Source organism: Tauraco erythrolophus, chromosome 3, assembly GCF_009769465.1.
Source record: "Tauraco erythrolophus isolate bTauEry1 chromosome 3, bTauEry1.pri, whole genome shotgun sequence".
Taxonomy (NCBI): Eukaryota; Metazoa; Chordata; class Aves; order Musophagiformes; family Musophagidae; genus Tauraco; species Tauraco erythrolophus.
In genome coordinates, this window is record NC_141467.1 from 75,125,727 (window position 1) to 75,145,075 (window position 19,349).

The 19,349-nt window shown below is 41.2% G+C and overlaps 1 protein-coding gene and 1 long non-coding RNA gene across 3 annotated transcripts in view; one reads left to right on the forward strand and one right to left on the reverse strand.

The window, feature by feature from the left end:
- Window positions 1–875: 875 nt before the first annotated feature.
- Window positions 876–19,165, forward strand: LOC104382245 (carbonic anhydrase 2). Its single transcript, XM_086608717.1, has 7 exons — window positions 876–980; window positions 1,562–1,759; window positions 12,086–12,204; window positions 13,638–13,730; window positions 14,501–14,563; window positions 15,721–15,876; window positions 18,220–19,165. The coding sequence occupies exons 1-7, from the start codon at window positions 947–949 to the stop codon at window positions 18,337–18,339; spliced, it is 783 nt and encodes a 260-aa protein (XP_086464843.1). The 5' UTR covers window positions 876–946; the 3' UTR covers window positions 18,340–19,165.
- The window catches only part of LOC147529051 (uncharacterized), a 48,283-nt gene continuing 43,503 nt past the window's right edge, over window positions 14,570–19,349 (reverse strand). For both annotated transcript variants that reach the window (XR_015222083.1, XR_015222082.1), the window contains one exon: window positions 14,570–15,354. This is a non-coding gene — a long non-coding RNA (uncharacterized LOC147529051). The remainder of the gene's footprint in view (window positions 15,355–19,349) is intronic.

Consider the following 19,349-nt stretch of genomic DNA (forward strand, 5'->3'; position numbering starts at 1 on the left):
CCTGCCCTGAGATAAAACACCGGCGCGTTGAGCAACATAAAAACATCTAAAACATGCATTGCTCAATTTTATTCTCGCAAACCCGTCCGCAGGAGTGGCAGCTGAGCGGCTCTCACAGTAAGTACGTATTTCCTAAACGCTAAGAAGTGAATGTAAGCGCAGCTCTACCTGCTGTCTTCCCCGAAAGTCGCCAGAAAAAAATACACTATCGAGTAATAAGCAATAACGTCCTCATTCCTCTGGAGCGTGACCACCATAGCCCCCCTCGGCTACCTGCGTCGATCGCCGCCTCCAAATTCCCGTTAATCCTTTCCAAAACCCGGCACCCACGACCCCCCCACCCCGCCTCCTCCCGGTGGCGCGGCGGGCTGCAGGCGCGGCCCCCCCGCCCTCCCTCCCGACCGAACTGCCCTCGCTGCCGAGCCGAGCCCTTCCCGCCGCTCCCAGCAGGGAGCAGCAGGAGATCGCGGTGCCCTTCCCCGCCACGCGCGCACGTACACACGCGCACACACTCACGCGCTCACCCCCCGCGCGCGGAGGAGGCGCGCGCCCGCCGCCCGCCGCCGGCTCCCGCCACGCTGCCCCCGGCCCGCCGGCACCGCCCCGCGGTCACGGCGCCCCGCGCAGCGGCCAGGCTCCCGCAGGTGCGCAATGGGGGGGGGGGGGGGGGGGAAGGGGGGGACGGCCGCCCCCGCCCCGCTCGGCTGCCGGGGGCGCTGCCGGCCGGGCCCGCCGCAGCTCCGCGGCCGCGGCGGATCGCGGATTACAAGGGACCGCTCTCCCCGCCCCCAGCGGAGTCTCCCTCCGCCCCCGCCCGCGCTCCCCACCCCTTCCTCCGGCCGCGGAGAAGGGCATGGAGTTGGCGGGAGCCTATAAAAGCCCCTGAGAGCACGCCGGGGCCGCGGCGCTGCGACAGCCCTCCGCGGACTCAGCCGGGCCACGCACCATGTCCCACCACTGGGGATACGGCAGCCAGGACGGTGAGTGCCCGACGGGGTGCGGGGCTCCGGCCGGCCGGCGCTGCGCGGCCCGGCCCGGGACACCTGCCGGCACGTCCCTGGGAGCAGCGCTCGGGACGTGCTCGCTGCCCGTCGGACCGAACCCGCGCCCTGAGCGGGAGTGAGCTCGGTGGCGCTTTTTTTCTTTTTTTTCACTTTTAACCTTGAGATGCCACCTGCGCCTGAGCAGCGAGCCAGGCGCGCCGTGCGATTTGCCTGGAGCATCTTCTGGTTTCCCACTGTCATTCCTTTACTTCGGTAACGGCGCAAGGAGAAGGGGAGGACGGAGCGCTGCTCCAGCAGAACGGGGTGGCCTCTAGAAGGGCTCCCCAGTAAAACCCCAGCCTCAGCCTCCACAGCTCAGGGACGCCGGCTCCGTGCCTTGGTCCCCGGGTAGGATTCCCCTCATCTGTGTAGCCAGCATCGGGCACCCGCACAGATGGTAGGTTATCAAAGGCTGATGCTAGTGTTTAGAACATCCCCGTTTCTAGAGCGAGGGTCGTCGTTTATATCCCCCGAGCTTTGTGTCTCTTCCCGCTGAGCTGCTTCACGCTGTCTTGCAGGACCCGCTCACTGGCACGAGCACTTCCCCATCGCCAATGGCGAGCGCCAGTCCCCCATTGACATTAGCAGCAAGTCTGCCAAGTACGACTCCTCTCTGAAGCCTCTCAGCTTCAGTTATGATGCCGGCACGGCTAGAAACATCGTCAACAACGGGCACTCCTTCAACGTGGAGTTTGATGATTCCTCCGACAAGTCAGGTGAGACCTTATCTTTGTGTGCTGGAGGGGTGGAGATGGGAGAAACTGCTATGGACACTGCTACTAAAATGTCTATTGAAGCCATAGTTTTTTTTCAAAGACCAAAAAAATACCAACGTGTTTTGGCTTCAGGAAGGTCAGGATTCAGCATCCCACACGGCTCCTTTAGGCTAGAAGGAAACTGAGCTCCCTTTAGAAGAAGACTAAGCTTGTCTGGGCAGTTTTGACCTGCCTTACTCTAAACTCCAGAAAAATGAATTGCTTTATTTTTGTTTAAATCAGAAGGATTTGGATAAGGGCTCAACTGTGGAAAGAAACTAAAGAACAACCCAGATGATTATTTGACAAGAACAATTTTAGGCATAGCTCATTGTAAGCTGTCAACCAAATGGTTAAAAGAAGAGGCAAAATACATCTTAGGAAGAAATTGGCCGTAGAATAGCAAAGGATTAAAGTTAGCAACTTGAAGTGGAAATAGTTTGGAAATAGTTTCTTTGGTTATCAAAATATTATTTCATATTTCTGAAGCCAATATGCTCCCAGGTTAGTACAGAAAGAGAGGAATGATTAGAAAATACCTTTGTTCTTTTGTAATTTAAACAAGTATTATCCCTGACATTTCTTGACTCTGGGCTCTCTAGATAAAGATAATGCATCTGACACATTGCTACAAAGTTTGCTAGTAGGCAGTCGTTCTGCAGCGTCTTACTGTTCATTGTACTGTGTGGTGAAATTAAGTACTGAATCCTGCAAACCTTTTAGTAATCCATACTGAAAGGAATGGCCACATTGATGGACAAATGGAATCCAAGCCGCAGTTGCAACAAGGGTTTTGTAGGTTGTCTTTAACTGTAGTTTTTCTGGTGACTGAATTTGCAGAAATCATCACCCTGCTGCAATGAATGTGCTTCTATTTTTAATTTAGACAGCAAAAACAATCCCATTGTAAGTCACTGCCTTTTCTAGACACTGCCTGATTTAACTTGAGCAAGTGCCCTGTTTCTCCTAAGCATTTCTTTAGCAATGTCATTTAGGGAATGGTGCTGAAAACAAATGATCCGTGCCTACTAAAAATGTGAGGGTTTTGCAGGTAATGTAGTAAAACAGTATAACACATGCAGAATTGCTCTAAGAATTGGACTTTCTATTTTAATTGCAATCTTCATACTGAACAATATTAAACAGTCAGCTATAAGCGTTCACAGTCATATAAAGACACGTAGGTCCATGTGTAATTTACGTAGATCATTCACATTAATATTTCTATGGCTTAAAAAAAAAAAGATATTCTGACTTCTTAGTGGTTTTTTTTCTGAAGCACTGAGGAGCTGAATGTATGTTCATTTTAGCAGTGTCACGGAGAATAAGATAAATGATTCAGAATACAAAAAAAGTGATGATGTTTTCACCAGATACATGCGAGTCTGCTCTCACCATCATCCTGCTCTCAGTGAGCTCAAAGGAAAGAGTTTCGGGTATCCACAGTATAACAACACTACTATGCATTCACTTTGTGTGTGCATAAGTTTGGGAAGATTGTGGAAATTAGGTTGTATTTGGTAACTTGGGAGGAAAAAATGGCAGGAACATAAAATAATCTAAAGAAATGTCTGTAGGAAGAATGCTTTCTGTGAGAAAAGTCGGTGCAGAACCAGAACATCTGTGACAGGGATCCTCTGACAGATATGCAGTGACACAGCTTTCAGAGTGGGAGGATAGGAGATGCAAGTAGAAATATTCTCAGTGACTATTAGCAAACCAGCAACTGATTATTCTTCAGGGGGAAAAAAAAAAAGCGTTAAACATATCTCTGTGAGGCCAGGTGAGGGTGGGTCCTTCAGTATTACACTTCCTATTGAAAATTACAGTGCATAGAATCTACCTGGCAGCACACTTAATGGCTTCATTTGTATGCAGTTAACTAGGTAACCTACTTTCCTTACACAAAATAGAGCTGACTTGACTGTGCTTGATTCACTCCTATTTCTGAATTTGAGACTCATGATAATGTGTGTACCAAATTCTTGGTTAGACATCACGCAACAGTCACAAGGAGAAGCAGTGTGAAATTATGTGATGTGCTGGTGTGTTTTACAGAAGACAATGGAACAAAATCCTGTAAATACTTCCCTGTAGCTCAGAGGCTATAGTGCATGCTGCTATGAGCTGTCCCATATGCAGCAACGAATTATCTGTGGTAGTAGGCGCAAAACGAAGTAGTAAGATCATTGTGTGCAATTACTCACGTCTTGAAGATTATTCACAAACAAAGAAGTAGATCCATTCATTAAGAATCTTCACGCTTATAACTAATGGCACTGAAGTAAATAGAACAGCAGTTCTGACTATTACTGTCTGATAACTCCTGCTGTTCAGTTATTGCAAAATGAGTTCTTGCAATAAAAAAATACGGGTAGTAATAGTATAATAAAAGTAAAGTAAATAAGAAAGTTAAAATACATGTTTGGATAAAACTCTTTGAAAGTAGTTATTACTGTTGATTCAGAAAATATGTTATGTGAATACTGTTGATCACAAGTAACAACAAGTAGGTATCAGAATATTCAAGGTTTTGATGTAAAATATTTTTCCCCAAAATAAAAGTCTCTTCCTCACAAATGTGCATTTGTTACATTATGTGTGTGCATACAAGAATATGTAGTATAAAGCTTCTGCCCATATTGGTGAAAAGCTAAAAATCTAAAAGGAAAAATAGGATTTCTTAAAATGAGATCCCATCTATATTCCTTAGCATAGTAAGGATGTAAGATAAAAGTTTAACTTTTTTAACAAAAATAATCTATGCGCAACTGATGTTTTCTTCTCTACTTTTAAAATATCTCTTTACTAATAGGTGGAGCTATATAGATATAACTCTTGTGTCAGGTTGTATGCCTATGACCTGTACAATTTCCTCTTGCAGTGATGTTTTAAGAGAGAAATTATGTTAAAATCTTTGTGATAGCTTTAGAACTTGACTTTGTTTTACTTCCTCTTTAATTTTTAGATAGATGTTACTAAGCATGCTTAGAAAAACCATCTTCCTAAGCAATTACCCCCAAATCTTCCTTATCAGTTTTTGTAGTACAGCCTTTGAATTTCTCGCGCTATGTGACAGCTGTTGCATTCCAGAATACACTTCTAAAGGCTCAGTCAATTCCTGAAGTGAATTCCCATCATATTTCACAGTTGCTAGTTGGTAGAAATGGTGTGTGGAAAGAAAATTCACAAATTGGCTTTGCCATGTTTATGAACCTTTTTTGTTTGCTGAAATTCCATTATTTTTTCTTAGATAAAAGGATATCTTCTGTCTTATTTCCTTGCAGTCTTTCAAAATGTTTTCTTGGACTCATATGTAGAAAGTGAACAGTGAATTTCCTCTTTTGATTGTCACTTAGTCTCTCTTCTCCTTCAGTTCTTGCAGTTGCTTTCTTAGTTCTCATGTCCACTGTCCTTTAATAATAATAAAAGTTCAAATATTTGTAGGCATTCATCTTTAAAATTTCTATAAATAAAAGCAGAAGTTTGTTATGATAAAAGTGTCACTAGGAATAAAACTACAAATGCAGGTTCATCCACTCTTGTGTCCTGGGACCTGACATTGCACAGATGAGTGAAGCAAATGGTGCTGATAACTGTTGAGCTATAATAATACACTTTATTTTAGGAACTTTTTAGCAAAGGAGTGTCTCATTAAGGGTACCTGCTTAGTCATATTAATCACTTTATGTTATAGTCTGCTGTAAGGACATATGTAGTTTAACTCACTTTAAAAGACAGAAGTAAACAGTCACTTCTCAGAGCTGTAAAACCACAGGAAATGACTTTACTCAAGAAAGCCTCAAGAGCCTGAAAGAAGATTTTTGTAACGTACTTACAACGTATTCTCTATGTAAGTTTCCTGGAAATTTTTTCAGAATTTCAAGTGGGGAATGCTCACAGCAGGAGGCACTGTATTCTGTGTTTTCTGATCATGTGTTTGATGGTCTATAAACGGAAGAAGTCAATCAACAATTAATTTATTCCATAACAAGAATGTTAAAATATCATATTTTAGTTGTAGAACCTGACAGAAGTAAATTGCAACTATGGTGTAAGGCTCTAGAGACATTACTAAATGCACTGGTGATTTCTGCTTGTGGATGAGCCTCTTAATTGTTTCTTTTTCCTTCCTTGCTGCTGAGCTAGAGAAATATTGAAATCCAATACAGAGTCACAAATAAATCCAACATTTGTGCAAATAACTTTACAATTATGAGGAGACCTAGGAAAATGAAAATGTTGTATTGGCCTTGATACTAGCACCCCTTGGGAGACTTTCAGTAGTTGTAATCAAATATATTACCTAATTCTTCCTATAATTGTAAATATTAATGTGGACCCTTCAGCTGTCTTGAATTATGACTCACTGTAACCAAACCAATCTATTGCATTATGTTGGCTATCCAGGAGACATTGCATTAGCACTGCTTGGTTGGCGGTCAGTTACTCTGAAAGTTGTGCCACTGTTGCTCTGTTTCTGCACTTCCCCCTCAGCTAGTAAATGGGGGAAGGAACATGCAGGCCTGCTGTCTTTAAGGCACAACTCTTAATCAAGGTCACTGCCACTGGTCTATTTTTTAGGCTCCCCAGCTCCAAAGATATAATATTAGCTATGCTGAAATAATATTGCATGTTATCAGTATACAGTCGTGGATTGAAGGTCCACAATGCAGTGTATAGCCGAAGCAATGTGTCGACCCTTTGAATGATAAATCAGATGGTTGATTGCTTATAGCTTTAGGGGACTATATTCAATAAACACCTGCTTATGTGCCACAAGTACTTTTGTGCACTGCTTGACTAGAAAGTCAGAGGTCCCAGAGGGTGTGTGAACTCTTATGAACTGGCATCACCAGAAGCTGTAAAGCCTACATAAGCAAGTGACTTGAGAATAGCTCTAGTGCTTCCAGGAACCGGAAAGGAAGATGAGAGGGCTTGAAATCAGTCCTGCATGTTTCAGGCCTTCACTTCTTTACAGAGCCCAAAAGTGCCCTTCACTTACATCGAATTTTTTGTTTGTTCGTTTTTGTTAAATGCAACTTCTGAGTAGAAATTTGACATGGATTGTGCATTTAAGAATCATGGCAACTTCTTTCCCTTCTTCCAAATTCCTCCTCTAGAGGCACTTTTAGGGCAAAACCAGGAGAAACTAGTTAGCTGTTAGCAGGTATGTCCACTTGGAAAAATTTGTTTTGAAGATGTAACAAAGCTGTGTGCCAGATGTCACCATGACTACTCTTCCCAGCCAATACATTTGTTCACTTACAGACATGAGGGACCACTGCATACTTAAGAGGCAATACTCACACCTTGTTTGTTCGTCCTTCATTAGATCTCAATGTAGTAGGAGCACCATGCCCAGTGCTCAGTTTTCAGTACTGTAAGCAGTCACTGAGATCAGTGTTATAGCTATTGCCATTAGAAATTAAACCAGTTGTTACTTTTAAGAGAATTTTAATGCTTCCAACTCTGTTCTTACAAAGTCATTGTTGGCTCACACGGTGTGAAATGTGAGAATTGAAGGCTGATCAAGGACTCTGTACAGTACCTTATGACTCTCAGAGAATCTCCATTTCAGAGACTATGTGAGAAATAAGCTCCACTGGGCCCAGAGAGTGGGAGGAAAGTTAAGAACCTAAATGGCTTTGTATCCTTAAGCAGGTCAGAGTCTCTCTGGCTGCTACCCAGTCAAGATGAAACAGTTCAGCTGAGGTGAATCAGGATCACTGACTTGCTGCCGCTACACACGTCTTCAGACCTACTGCCTCTTGGCATATGTTTCATTCTGGTCTATCTCTGTGGAACATCCTTGTTGCCTTATCAGGCTCTCTCTAGCAAGGTCAGAGTAGTTTTTTTTTTTTCTTACGTTATACCAATTACGTAGTTTTTCTCTTGGTGAAACTCATTACAGATGTTTTCCGCAAGTATGATCCCTACAGTCAGATGCTTGCGTGCTGTCTTGCTCTCTTGCTTGTCATGATACAGCGTCCTAGAAGGAATGTCTGAAAGAGATAACATAAAGAAGGAAACATCTCACAAAATGTGACGCTCTGTACTCCACGTTTCACAGAAATGGCAGCTCACCCTAACTGAACTCTTCAGTCTGTCAGATGGGGAAGCCCATCTTGCATAAGAACACAGGGCTAATCCCTGGGCATCCTCATAAAAGCCTTTTTTGTGCCACTAATAGTGCATGGTGCTCAAGATTTTTTTTCCTCAAGTAATGCTTTGTCTACTTTGCCTCCTCAAGGCCTGTCTTCTGTCATGCAGATGTCTGTGTATACACAAAAGCTTACACAACACTAACATTAATGTATATACTACACATATGTTTACATATATACATACCTACAGCATCATATACATGTGCACATCTCTTGTAGGCTGATACACAATGGTGGCTTTCTTTATGCCAGAGCGATGTGTGTGCAAGAGGGCTGTCATCAAAGGTAGATGCTTGAAATGTCCTGCTGCTAGGTTTTTGTTTGGTGGAATCTCGATTAGAACTAAATTTCATAAGCTTGGAGCTCTGGACATCCGTAGTGCTGTAGTGGACTCACTGTTTCAGCTGTGGGAAGGAGCTTTGCTGTCTGTGATTTCCATTTGAAGAACGCTTTCTCATTCTGCATTTTCTCAGAGTAACAAACTTTAGAGTAATATTTTTCTTCCCATGCTAATGTGTATGACAGGAAGGAATTAATTCTAACTCATGAAACGATATTGCAGTTCAGCCATTTCGATTATTTCTTTGCTGGGTTTATTGTCCTGATAAAATTTATTAATCTCCTGTCTGTATAGAGGGAACATCCCATAGGAGGTAACTAAATAACAGTAATTCCACAGTATCCCTGCAAAAATTCACAGACGTGGATGCTGCCACTTCCTGAAAAAAGGTATGAAGTGATCCACAGTATTTTTTACAAAGCTGTTCTGTTCTACATGGGAAGAACAACTACCCAGTGACTTGCCTTTAAATAGGCGGTGAAGTTGTGTGACCTCAGTAAACAGCTGTCACAGACGCAGCAAAATGCCCTTTGGTTTCTGTGTGTTTCCAAATATCCCAAGAAACTGTAATGGAGACAAATCGAGTTCACCTTCTTTATCCGAGAAGTCCCACAGATATAAATGGAACAGTTTGTGTGGTTATTTGACTTTCCAACTTAGTGCTGCTAATACTTATGTTCACCTAATTTAGAAAATGTTGTGAGATTACTTATTAAGTGCAATCTAATTACTAGATGTTACTAATATAACTTCTCCAGTAAAGGGTAGAAGTTTGAAAACAGTTACCAGTTCTTAATCTAAGCAAAGTAGCTCCAAATTTGTCTCTCTGCAAGATTTCAAATAACTGTCAAATAGAAAAAAAAATTGCATTTTCAAGCTGTCACCTCTTGGGCTGTTACATATCTATGGAGACCAGGTTACTGACATAGATTGTGTTAAGTAGGATGAGTCTGTAAGAAAATAATGTGTTTTCCAGGTTGACTGATGCTGTCTTCACCTTGCATTTGAGGCTGTGCTATGTAATGGAAGGGAGCACAGCTACATAAGTATTTCCAGGATGGTGTACACTAATACTGATTTCCAGAGGAAAGAAGCGAATGATGAGATGCTCAAATATGGATCAGAATTTCCACATCCCTCAAAAAAAACGGGATGGAAAGGTTGACTTCTATCGTCAATGTGGCCTGAATCGATGTTCATGTCACACGGGACAGGGAAGTTCCTGGTTGTTGCTCTGATTCTTGGTGAACTTTTATTTTACAAAAGCTGTTAGCATTTTATTCACGGTTTTAAAAGCTTGTGCTGGGAAAAAATGAAGCTCTAGCACTTCTACTTTGCCTTTTAAGTTTAATTTTAAATTTTACTTCTTTGGAAAGGCTGAGAAGTATTAAAAAAATAATGACTGCTTAATATAGGCTAGAACAAGAAGGGCTGTTCTGCTGTTCTGTAATTAAGCCTGCTAAATTTGTATTCATTTACACTAATTAATTATTACTTTCTTTGAATGCTCTGCTGTGAGTCAAAATAAGCTAGTGCTGGATTTGAGAACCACAGAATGAGAAAAGTAAGCAAAAACTGCCAAGAGATTTTTCTGCATCTTTTGAGTTTTATGAGACTATAGCAAACTATGTAGAGAAATAACACTGTAAATGGATTTAAGAAGATTGCATGGTTCTGCTTTTTAGCATGCTTTAATAGTGGCAAATTAACCTGTGCTGCGCTAGTGCTTTCTGGGGTTCAGGAATGGTGGAACCTCAGTCCGTTTGTATCTGCAATGAGCAGCGAGTCCATTAGCCGAAGGAACTGAAACTGAAACATTGCAACTCCATGGCATCATTTTTAAATGGAACATGATATTGTGCGGATTAAATGATTTTGCATCTGTAATGACATAGCAACCAATTACTTAATTTTCAAAAGGAACTAATGCACGTTCACAGTACTGTTCTGAAAAAAAGCATTCTAATTTGTAATCCTATATTTGAAACAATTGTGCTTCTTGGCACCTAGCACATGCAGAAACGTAAAAGTAGAATAAGATGTGTTCCTATTTAGTTACTGTAAGTAGCCCTTCTTCTTTGTATCACATAGCTTGGCGATAGGTAGGGCAAGTCTTGGTCTTTTGGCTGTACGGTGTTGGCTGCAGTATTGGAAATTACAAAGTCTGCAGTGGAACATATATTCACATTTTTCAAATAGGAGTACATATTGGGAGACTTCTGAATATATTTACCAAAGCAGGAGCCCCAGACAAATGCTGCATTTGTCTACTGAACCCAAATTTTGCATGTGTAAGGCATACCAGTATAAAACTAATGTGTTTTATATGTATGTTATATTTATTTTTCATGTATTCCATTTTTTTAGCCTAATCCTTCTCACTCCATTGCCAAGTATCCATGGCTGTTGTTGTCCATGCTTGCATATGATCAGAATTATTCAAACTTGAACTGACAGTGACCTTTTCCTGCCTGCATTTGATGTATAGTTTCACACATGCACGTATTGTGATAATGTCTAGACTAATTTCAGACTGAGAGGAAAGCATCTTTACTCCACAGAACCATTTTGTTTGTGGCACATACACAGAGCACACTCACATGTAATATCTGATGTCAGCACTCTTCTGTCACTTTATTATATGTATATTTGTGTATATATAGAGAGAGAAATTGATTTCTAAGATATATAACACTTGAAATTACATTTTTTAAAATATTTTTCATTTTTAAATATTAACATCTTAAAGATTTAATCGTGAATTTGAGACGCTTAGCAAAAAAAAAACCCAACCCAAACCACAAACCGGTGTGAAACCTTGCTCTAATAACTTAGATAAATAGCTCTATTTAATAGAACTATTTGTTATTGTTCTGTGCTTTATGCTGCACTGGAGGAGACATTGTCTGTGCCATGAGCATTTTGCAGTAATAGAGCTTGATCCTGTATAATGGTGGTTGGTCACAGTTTAAGTACAAGGTTAAAACTAAAAGGCAGAGTAAGGAAGCTCGGGGGAACTTGCTCCTGTGTAATCGAAAATGTGGCTGGGCACTCCGCTGACAGCAGTCACATAGCAGGAGTAACGCCAGATAGTGGAGACCATAAGTAAACGCCTCATTTCCAATCCATGTTTAAAAAAAAAGAAATCTGCCTGTGCAGGCATTGCTGTTCTCTCCACCGTTTTTTAAAACTCATTCTGAAGGAGTGAAGGATGGGAGGGACGGAGATTTGAGTTCACATCTCTTGCACTGTACCTCACGCTTTACCTTGCTGTGACCCGTGGATGACAGGGGTTTGGGTTTAATTTGGAACCAAAAGCATTTTAGTCAATCCAATCCACTGCAGGATTTGCAGGATTAAGGCCTAAATGGATAAAGTGTCTAAAACTAAGGGACAGAGTACATTAGTAAGTGAAAGATGATTTGGTCTGCAAGTGTACTTTGTAGAAGGACTCTATATGGGCTTCTTACAAAGGCTATTCTTGGCCTTTTTTTATTTATTTGGTGACAGAAAAGTTACATCCTTAGCTCTCCCCTCGTCACCTGTATTAGCATGCCTGTTAAATTGCTGATGACACACTCACTGTCAAGTCACTTACGGTTTTCTATGTTTATTACTGATTTTGGCCTATTGCAGCAATGTACCGTTGAGGATGATCTGGAGTAGCATGGCAGCATGCAGAGTGATGGACTGTAATTCACTTGGGAGACTTGAGATGGACGTTCCGGTTGGAAGCACAAAGGTTGTGGGATATGCTAACGGAGGCTCTTTGCTTTGCAGTGCTGCAAGGAGGAGCGCTGGATGGGGTCTACAGGCTGGCACAGTTCCACATTCACTGGGGATCCTGTGAGGGCCAAGGGTCTGAGCACACTGTGGATGGTGTGAAGTATGATGCAGAGGTAGGACATGCTTTACTTTCTCCAGCCTTTTGTGTATAATGAGTACTTTTTTAATATTCCAACATGGTAGCAGCTTCTCTACAAATCTTCATAAAGCAAGAGATTGTGGGGGTTACCATAGAAGATATTGGTACAATGCCACACTAGGACCTACTCCTTGCAAGAGCAGAGATGAGAATTGGAGGACTATTGTAATTATCTTTTTTTCAACTACTTCATACCAACTAGACTACAGAAGAAAAAAAAAAACAAACCATCTTAATTATCCCTGGCTTTCCCCTACTTTCTCGGTTCTCTTGAAAATTGTGAAGAAATAGAATTGTAGCACCTGTGTACACACACCGCTCCTTTTCCTGGCTTCAATTTTTAACATCAGAGATGTTTATATAAACAAAAGAATAATTTTGGGGCAGACCCTTTCACCTTTTGGTAGCAAAGAAGCAAGGTGAGCTGTGAAGGGGACAGGTATCAAAGTGAGATATTGTGTGATATCCTTGAGACTCCAGATGTCCCTTGACCACTGGTGACTCTGTATTACAGTCTCACTACAGAAATGGAATGACTTTAGTGCCTTGCATCCCACCTTTCCGTGTCCACTGTTTAGAAATGTACCTCTGGATGCTGCGACAGACTTTTTCTACCCTTTCATAAATACACATTAACTGAACTTACCTGTGATTTGTATTGATGGATAAAAGAAATGCCCCACGGATTCATTGGCTCTGCTGCGCTTTCATGGGATAGATTTAGCTTTTGTCTTATTCAAGAAACTTGCCATTGCCTTACATCTGTTCACAGTACCATAATTACTCATTCGAGTTGACTTGCAGACAAATGAACTTAAATTAGAAATAACTTGGTAATGAAGTGGAAAGCAACATTGTGGTTAACGTGACCTGGAGGTTCATTTCATGTTCTTTCCAAAGGTCTTCTAGAAAAGGACAGAACTCTGTTTAAAAAACTCTCTAGATTGCAGGTCAGATCTATAGTTAGTGTCTCTTCTCCCTGACACTGGACAATCATGTCTTTTGGTGTTGATAAGAACTCCATGATATATAGCATTAAAATACCACATCAGAATCCTCCAGGCTGCATGCAGGAAAAACTCATGATAAAAACTGAAAAACTGAAGATAACAGGAGTTTCACCAGACTAAAAGCAAAACGATACAGCCAAAGTTTGCATTTAAAACTCATCTGGGAATAAGAGTGAGAATCAAAATAAAACACACGACAGAAATTTCTTTGCATAAATGAAACTTGAAAGTAGAGAAATGGTTCAATAAAATCTTAACTGTACACAAAAGGTTTTAAATCTCAGCAGTAAAACACCATCTGCTCTTAATGTTTAATAAATTACTTCCCTGCATCCTCATTTGTAAAATTATGGATGGAATATCATCTTCATAGTGCTTCTTGTTTTCTTGTCCCTAGCTCCATATCGTTCACTGGAACGTAAAATATGGGAAATTTGCTGAAGCTGTGAAGCATCCTGATGGTTTGGCTGTGGTAGGCGTCTTAATGAAGGTTAGTTGAACTCTTTCTTTTGTATTATTTGGTTGAGTCCAGTATGTTCATTGTGTTGCAGGGGGACCTGAGAGCCTAAAACATAGAATAAGGCAGCAGTATGCTATACTGCGTAAATCTACAGCAAACTAGACGGTGCTCCAAATTCTTGGTTTTCTCTCTATATAAAAATTGTACACCAGCCATGGAGTATGACTGCCATCCGCCACTGGCAGCCCATAGCAGCATACTTGCCACCTTCAAGACAGTGACACTGCCATAACTCTTATCAGTGAAAGGTAATGTTCATAAATGACAAAGATAAGTGTGTGTGAGTTTGCAGTAGAACCAGCCTAAATAACTCCTATTTTCCTTTTCCTTTCATTGTTAAATGTCCAGAGCATTTTCTTAGTTGAATTGTCTTCACAGCTAGTTGGAGAAGGTGATTGTGCCCCAGCATTGTGTGCTCTGTCCTGGCCTCACTGTATTTTATTAAGAGGGTGACTTCTATGAAAAAAAAGAACAGCTCAAGTCCAAAAATAAACCCACACGCTGTAAATCAAAATAACTTTTTTCTGTCCAGTGTCCTTGGCTGACCCATTTGTGCTGACTGTCAGCTGGCAGGATTTTACAGAGACAGTTCCAGTCACTTTTGCTGTAATACTCCTGTTATGTAATGAAACAGCGCTAGGAAAATGTACTATAAAATGTTTCCTTGAGAACTGTAACAGAAACCTAAAGATATCTTGAGAGTGCATGGTTATTGACTTTTCATGTGGTTTGTATTACAGGTCGGAAATGCCAGGCCTGAAATACAGAAGGTTGTGGATGCTCTGAACTCTGTTCAGACCAAGGTATGTCTATGTTGATTGACAACAATCACAACTGTGCTGTGTTGTCGTCTTCAGAAAGTAGTTGGTGGGTTTTTTTACTTCTTCCCTGTTTGCTGCATGTAAAAAGTAAAACAAACCTTCCTGCTGTCAGCTGATGCTCCTGTAATCTTAAATGCAAAAGAGATTCAACTGACGTTGTGGTAGAAGACAGGGAATACTAGAAACAGTGATCACGTTGCATCTCTGTGACTACATTTCCCTGTCTTTTAATTGCATTTAAACTTATTGGGTAGGATTCATCTTCCTAATCTAAACTACTCTTCCAGGTGCCCTTTCTAGTCAGTGGTGACAGATGCAAAAGGCACTTCCCTGCATCTCTGGGTCTGTGGGATAGATTTCCTTTCTCCAAGAGGGCATGCTTCTCTTGACTATTTATAGAGGGAGTCCAGATAAGAAGTTTAATCAGAATATATAACTCTTAGGGAAAAAAAGCCTTTCTGTATTTTAAATACTGTGTGAAGCGTGTGTGTGATCTTAATGAGCCGAGTAATGAGAAACTAAAAGTACTTACTGTATAACAAAGTACCTTCATAGTGGTAAAGGCCTATGCTGATGGGAAATGTGGACAGGAAAGGTAAAGAATGAGACTATGCTGTCATCTTTGTCATCAGACTCTCTTTGAGGTAAATGGATGTTGCCATTTACTGCAATAGACCCTCCAATAGGTCTCCCAGGTTCTCTGTTTCCAGTGTCGTCAATGTACTTGGCATCTGAAATCTCATTGTTCCTTCAAGCAGGGTCAAATCATATCTCTAGGAGCAAGGAACATAAATTCAACATTTGAAATGAGAAACAATGTCTTGTAAGTCTTGTAAGACTTACAAGTAAGACTTACACTTACTTACACTTACAAGTAAGACTTACACTTACTTACACTTACAAGTAAGACTTACACTTACTTACACTTACAAGTAAGACTTACACTTACAGCAGTGTAAGAAATACACTGCTGAATGTCTTTAATCCCAGCTGTAGGAGGGAGGCACTCAACACTGCATGCCAAACTCCATTTCTGCCTTTCTCCAAACGTGGAGCTCCCCACAGGAGACTTTACTACTGCAAGCCCAGTGTGTGTATGTGGTCTCTCCCCTGACGTTAGCCCACTTTCTTTATTGTAGGGTAAGCAAGCTTCCTTCACAAACTTTGACCCCACTGGATTGCTTCCTGCATGTAGAGACTATTGGACGTACCCCGGCTCACTGACCACTCCTCCACTTCTCGAATGTGTCATCTGGCATGTTCTGAAGGAGCCCATCACTGTCAGCCCCGAGCAGGTAAGTCTCCAATGGATGGTGCCAATAGACATCTACTGGAGTCGTATTTATTGCTTTGGTTCAGCCCTCCTGGTGGTCATTGAAATGGCAGTTTATGTTACTGCAGAGCTATGCAGGGTATTGGCTAGGATCAGATGTCAAAAATACGTAACTGAAGTGGTTATCCTCTTCTGACAGGACTCTGCTTCTTTGCGTGGAGGTAGAGTTTGCTGTAACATGTAAGACTGTCCTCCATTTGAACACAGGCCAGGGAGAATTTAGAGGGTTTAAAAAATTTAATCAAGCTTTCCAGATGCATACTTAGAGCTGCCATGTGGTAAAAATCTGGGAAATTTGTAGCATGCATGAAAGGACCATTTGCACATGCAGAGCAAGTCTAGTGTGTATAGTGAACATCAGCACGTTTGCTGTACGTGCACGCATCACCTATCTGGGTATACTTGCCCTGAAAGTATCTGGTTTACCAAGCGTCTGAAGAGCCCGTATTCTGCATCCACAGTCTCACATCAGAGATCTGTAGTTGGTTTGTTGATCTTCCAGCATTTCCAGGACACAGAGCTCATTTTACAAATTCTATTCAGCGCAGAACAGACTGGGAAATCCCACGCACAATTGTGACAATCCTAACAAAACTGCGTTGTTTAGAAGAGAGAAAACTTGCAGATTCCAGAAGTCTGCTGCCTGAAAAAATCCTTTGTTCTGTTGAGCAGTTTGAGGAGGATAGAGTCTTCCTAGTAGGAAGGAGCTCATGCAGATTAAATCACTTCTGGCTCTAGCTTTCTGTACCATCCACTAATGAAATAACATAGAGGCAAGATTCCATCATGGGTTCACATCTGTATACTTGGGAGATATAAATAGAATCTAGAGCCTATAAATATAAACTAGCCCTGAAGAGCTTTAGTTTACTCCTCAAACTCTTAAATCGCTTTTATCAATAGCAGACATGCTAACAATATACACATAATTCTAGAGTTTTTATTCAGCTGATGTGGAAAAAGGTACAACTGAGCTGTTGTGGGACTTAATGTAATAAAAGATAGAATAAATGACAAGGAAGAACTATTGGAAATAATAATTATAGCAATGATTATCATTAATAAACTGCAAGGGAGCATTGAAGTTGACGCTATTTACTTTATCTAAACTATTGGTATTGCTATTGATAATCCAAGATTTCAAAATATTTTATTATAGAGCAGGAGCATATTCACCAAAATAGAGTTGTTTTTCCTACTACACCTACTTTAACCACCTGCAAGTGGTAAAAGACACCACTTGTTTCTCCCACACACACCCCTCTGTCGACATTTCAAAGGTGGATTTGAGATCAAAACAGTGCATGTGGCAGCTTGCCTTTTCATTCCAAAACTGATCAAAACGAGAAACCATAAAGCAACGTGTGGACACTGGGTCCAGTTGAATTGGTTTCCCAAAGGCAGATAAAAGCTGGCTGTTACAGCAGGATGTAGCAAGCCCGTTATCTTTTGCTGTAGAGACAGAGCAGTTCCTGGCAGAGGTTGAGCTCTAAACTTTGTTCCAGTTGGTCCTGAAAGTAAAGTCCTCTCCTCGCTGGTCACTGCTGGGGGCCTTCTTCCTTGAGTTGGGGAAAGCCTGGCCTGCAGTCTGACTCGTACAAAATCCTGTGTTCCACCTACATACTTCTGTCAGCAGTTCCAGCTGTCTTTGTGAGATCACATTTGGGGTGGGTTATTATTTTGGCACAGTCTTTTTATTAGTTTTGGAGATGCCCACTGAGACATCAATGTGCTTTTATTACATCAGACTGTGCAAACACCGGTTTTACTTTGGGAGCAAGCACTAAAACCTTACAGTATGCTCCTATCAATGCGGAACAGTTTTCCCTTTCACAGTGTTTGAAAATCAAGATACATTGAATGAATTTGGCTGCGTTAATTAGACCCAAGGGTAAGGTCACTTTTATTTTTTCATAATGTCAACTGGACACAAAAAAATCCAAGTTTCAAAAGAGCCAAACCGGTACAACTTGCAAAGGATTCTGAAAGGGTTTCAATTCAGATCTGGATCAAGGACAAGCAGCTCTTTGTGCACAGAGTTCAAAAAATGCGTGCCTAGGTCTTTCTTTTCTGTGTTTTCTTAGTTCTTCTTGCTAGGATGTTTTGTGGACAGGAGAGCCTGTGTCAGGGGTGGGAAGTGGTGTGGACGAAATGCAGAGACACTTATAGGTGATGACACCGTCTCTAGACCGTTAGTGCTGGTGAAACTTTGAGTCAAACCTCTAGCTCAGGCCTAAGTTGTATAATTCCAATAGTCCTGCTGAAACGAGTATTCATTTGAGGATGTTCGTACCTTTTTCCACAGATGTGCAAACTCCGTGGCCTTTGCTTCAGTGCTGAGAACGAGCCTGTGTGCCATATGGTGGACAACTGGCGCCCGTGTCAGCCTTTGAAGAGCAGAGAAGTCAGAGCTTCCTTCCAGTAACCTCAGCGCTGAGTGCATTAGAAATTGCTGTGTTTGTGAGGAGCCCCTTTTGCTAAGCACAAATCAAACCTTTGCCATGTGTGCCCTGGCAACATCTTGTCTCCCAGATCCATTCTTTCTTTCGCTCAGCATCTAAAATGCCAGCTAATGAAATGTGAAAGGCTCTCGGCCAAATAGGAAAGGGTTCTTAAGGTGTGGGGTTGGGGGGGAAGCATAGGGTGGGGGGAGGTGGTGGCTGTGTGCTTTTTGGTGACTATTACTGCGACTGACACTTCAGTATAACAGTATGTTGGGAGAGGATATGGTGGTAGCGAAATAAGCCATTTTAAGAAACCTCATCCACTGGTGTGATAGTACACAACTAATGATAACTTGAAGCTTTGTGAAAAGCACAGGAATACAGAATCTAGGTATGATTTAGGAAAAAAAAGTATTTTGAGAAAGTAAAGCAAAATGAATATTGAGAATTAGACTTTTTAGATTTTAGAAACTGACATGTAAATATTTTTGAGACCATTTTACATTTTTACCCATGCTATCAACAACCTTGATTATGTCTTAATGGTAGTGTTGGATTTTTTTAATTAAAAATGTCCTAAATTAAGTATTATCTTTACAAGTTGTTATTACCATAGAAATAATACAAAGTATCTTTTCATTGAAATAATATATGCTCTAATTTAAAGAGGAAAATAATATTGTATTTTAGATAACTTCTCTAATAAATCTATACTTATACTTTTGCTTCCATGCTGTTATTTTAATTCAGGAAAGGAGTCACTGTTCTGTTGTCATTGTTGCATATTAAACATAATTACTAAACATATAGTATATTGGGAATTGGTTTCAATGACACTGAAGATGAATGCAAACCTATATGGATAAGTTAGGAAATTTTCTCTAAGGAGCTCTCTGATAGACTGCAGAAGTAAGTGTTAGTTTCGAGCAATCACTACAAATTGTCATCAAAGTCAACGGCGTAATAAAAGATCCCCTTGCAAGACTTTTGA

Coding starts and splice junctions, on each gene's coding strand:
- LOC104382245 (XM_086608717.1), top strand. CDS start 947: ATGTCCCACCACTGGGGATACGGCAGCCAGGACG. Junction 1,760..12,085: donor TGATTCCTCCGACAAGTCAG/GTGAGACCTTAT, acceptor TTTGCTTTGCAG/TGCTGCAAGGAGGAGCGCTG. Junction 13,731..14,500: donor TGGTAGGCGTCTTAATGAAG/GTTAGTTGAACT, acceptor TTTGTATTACAG/GTCGGAAATGCCAGGCCTGA.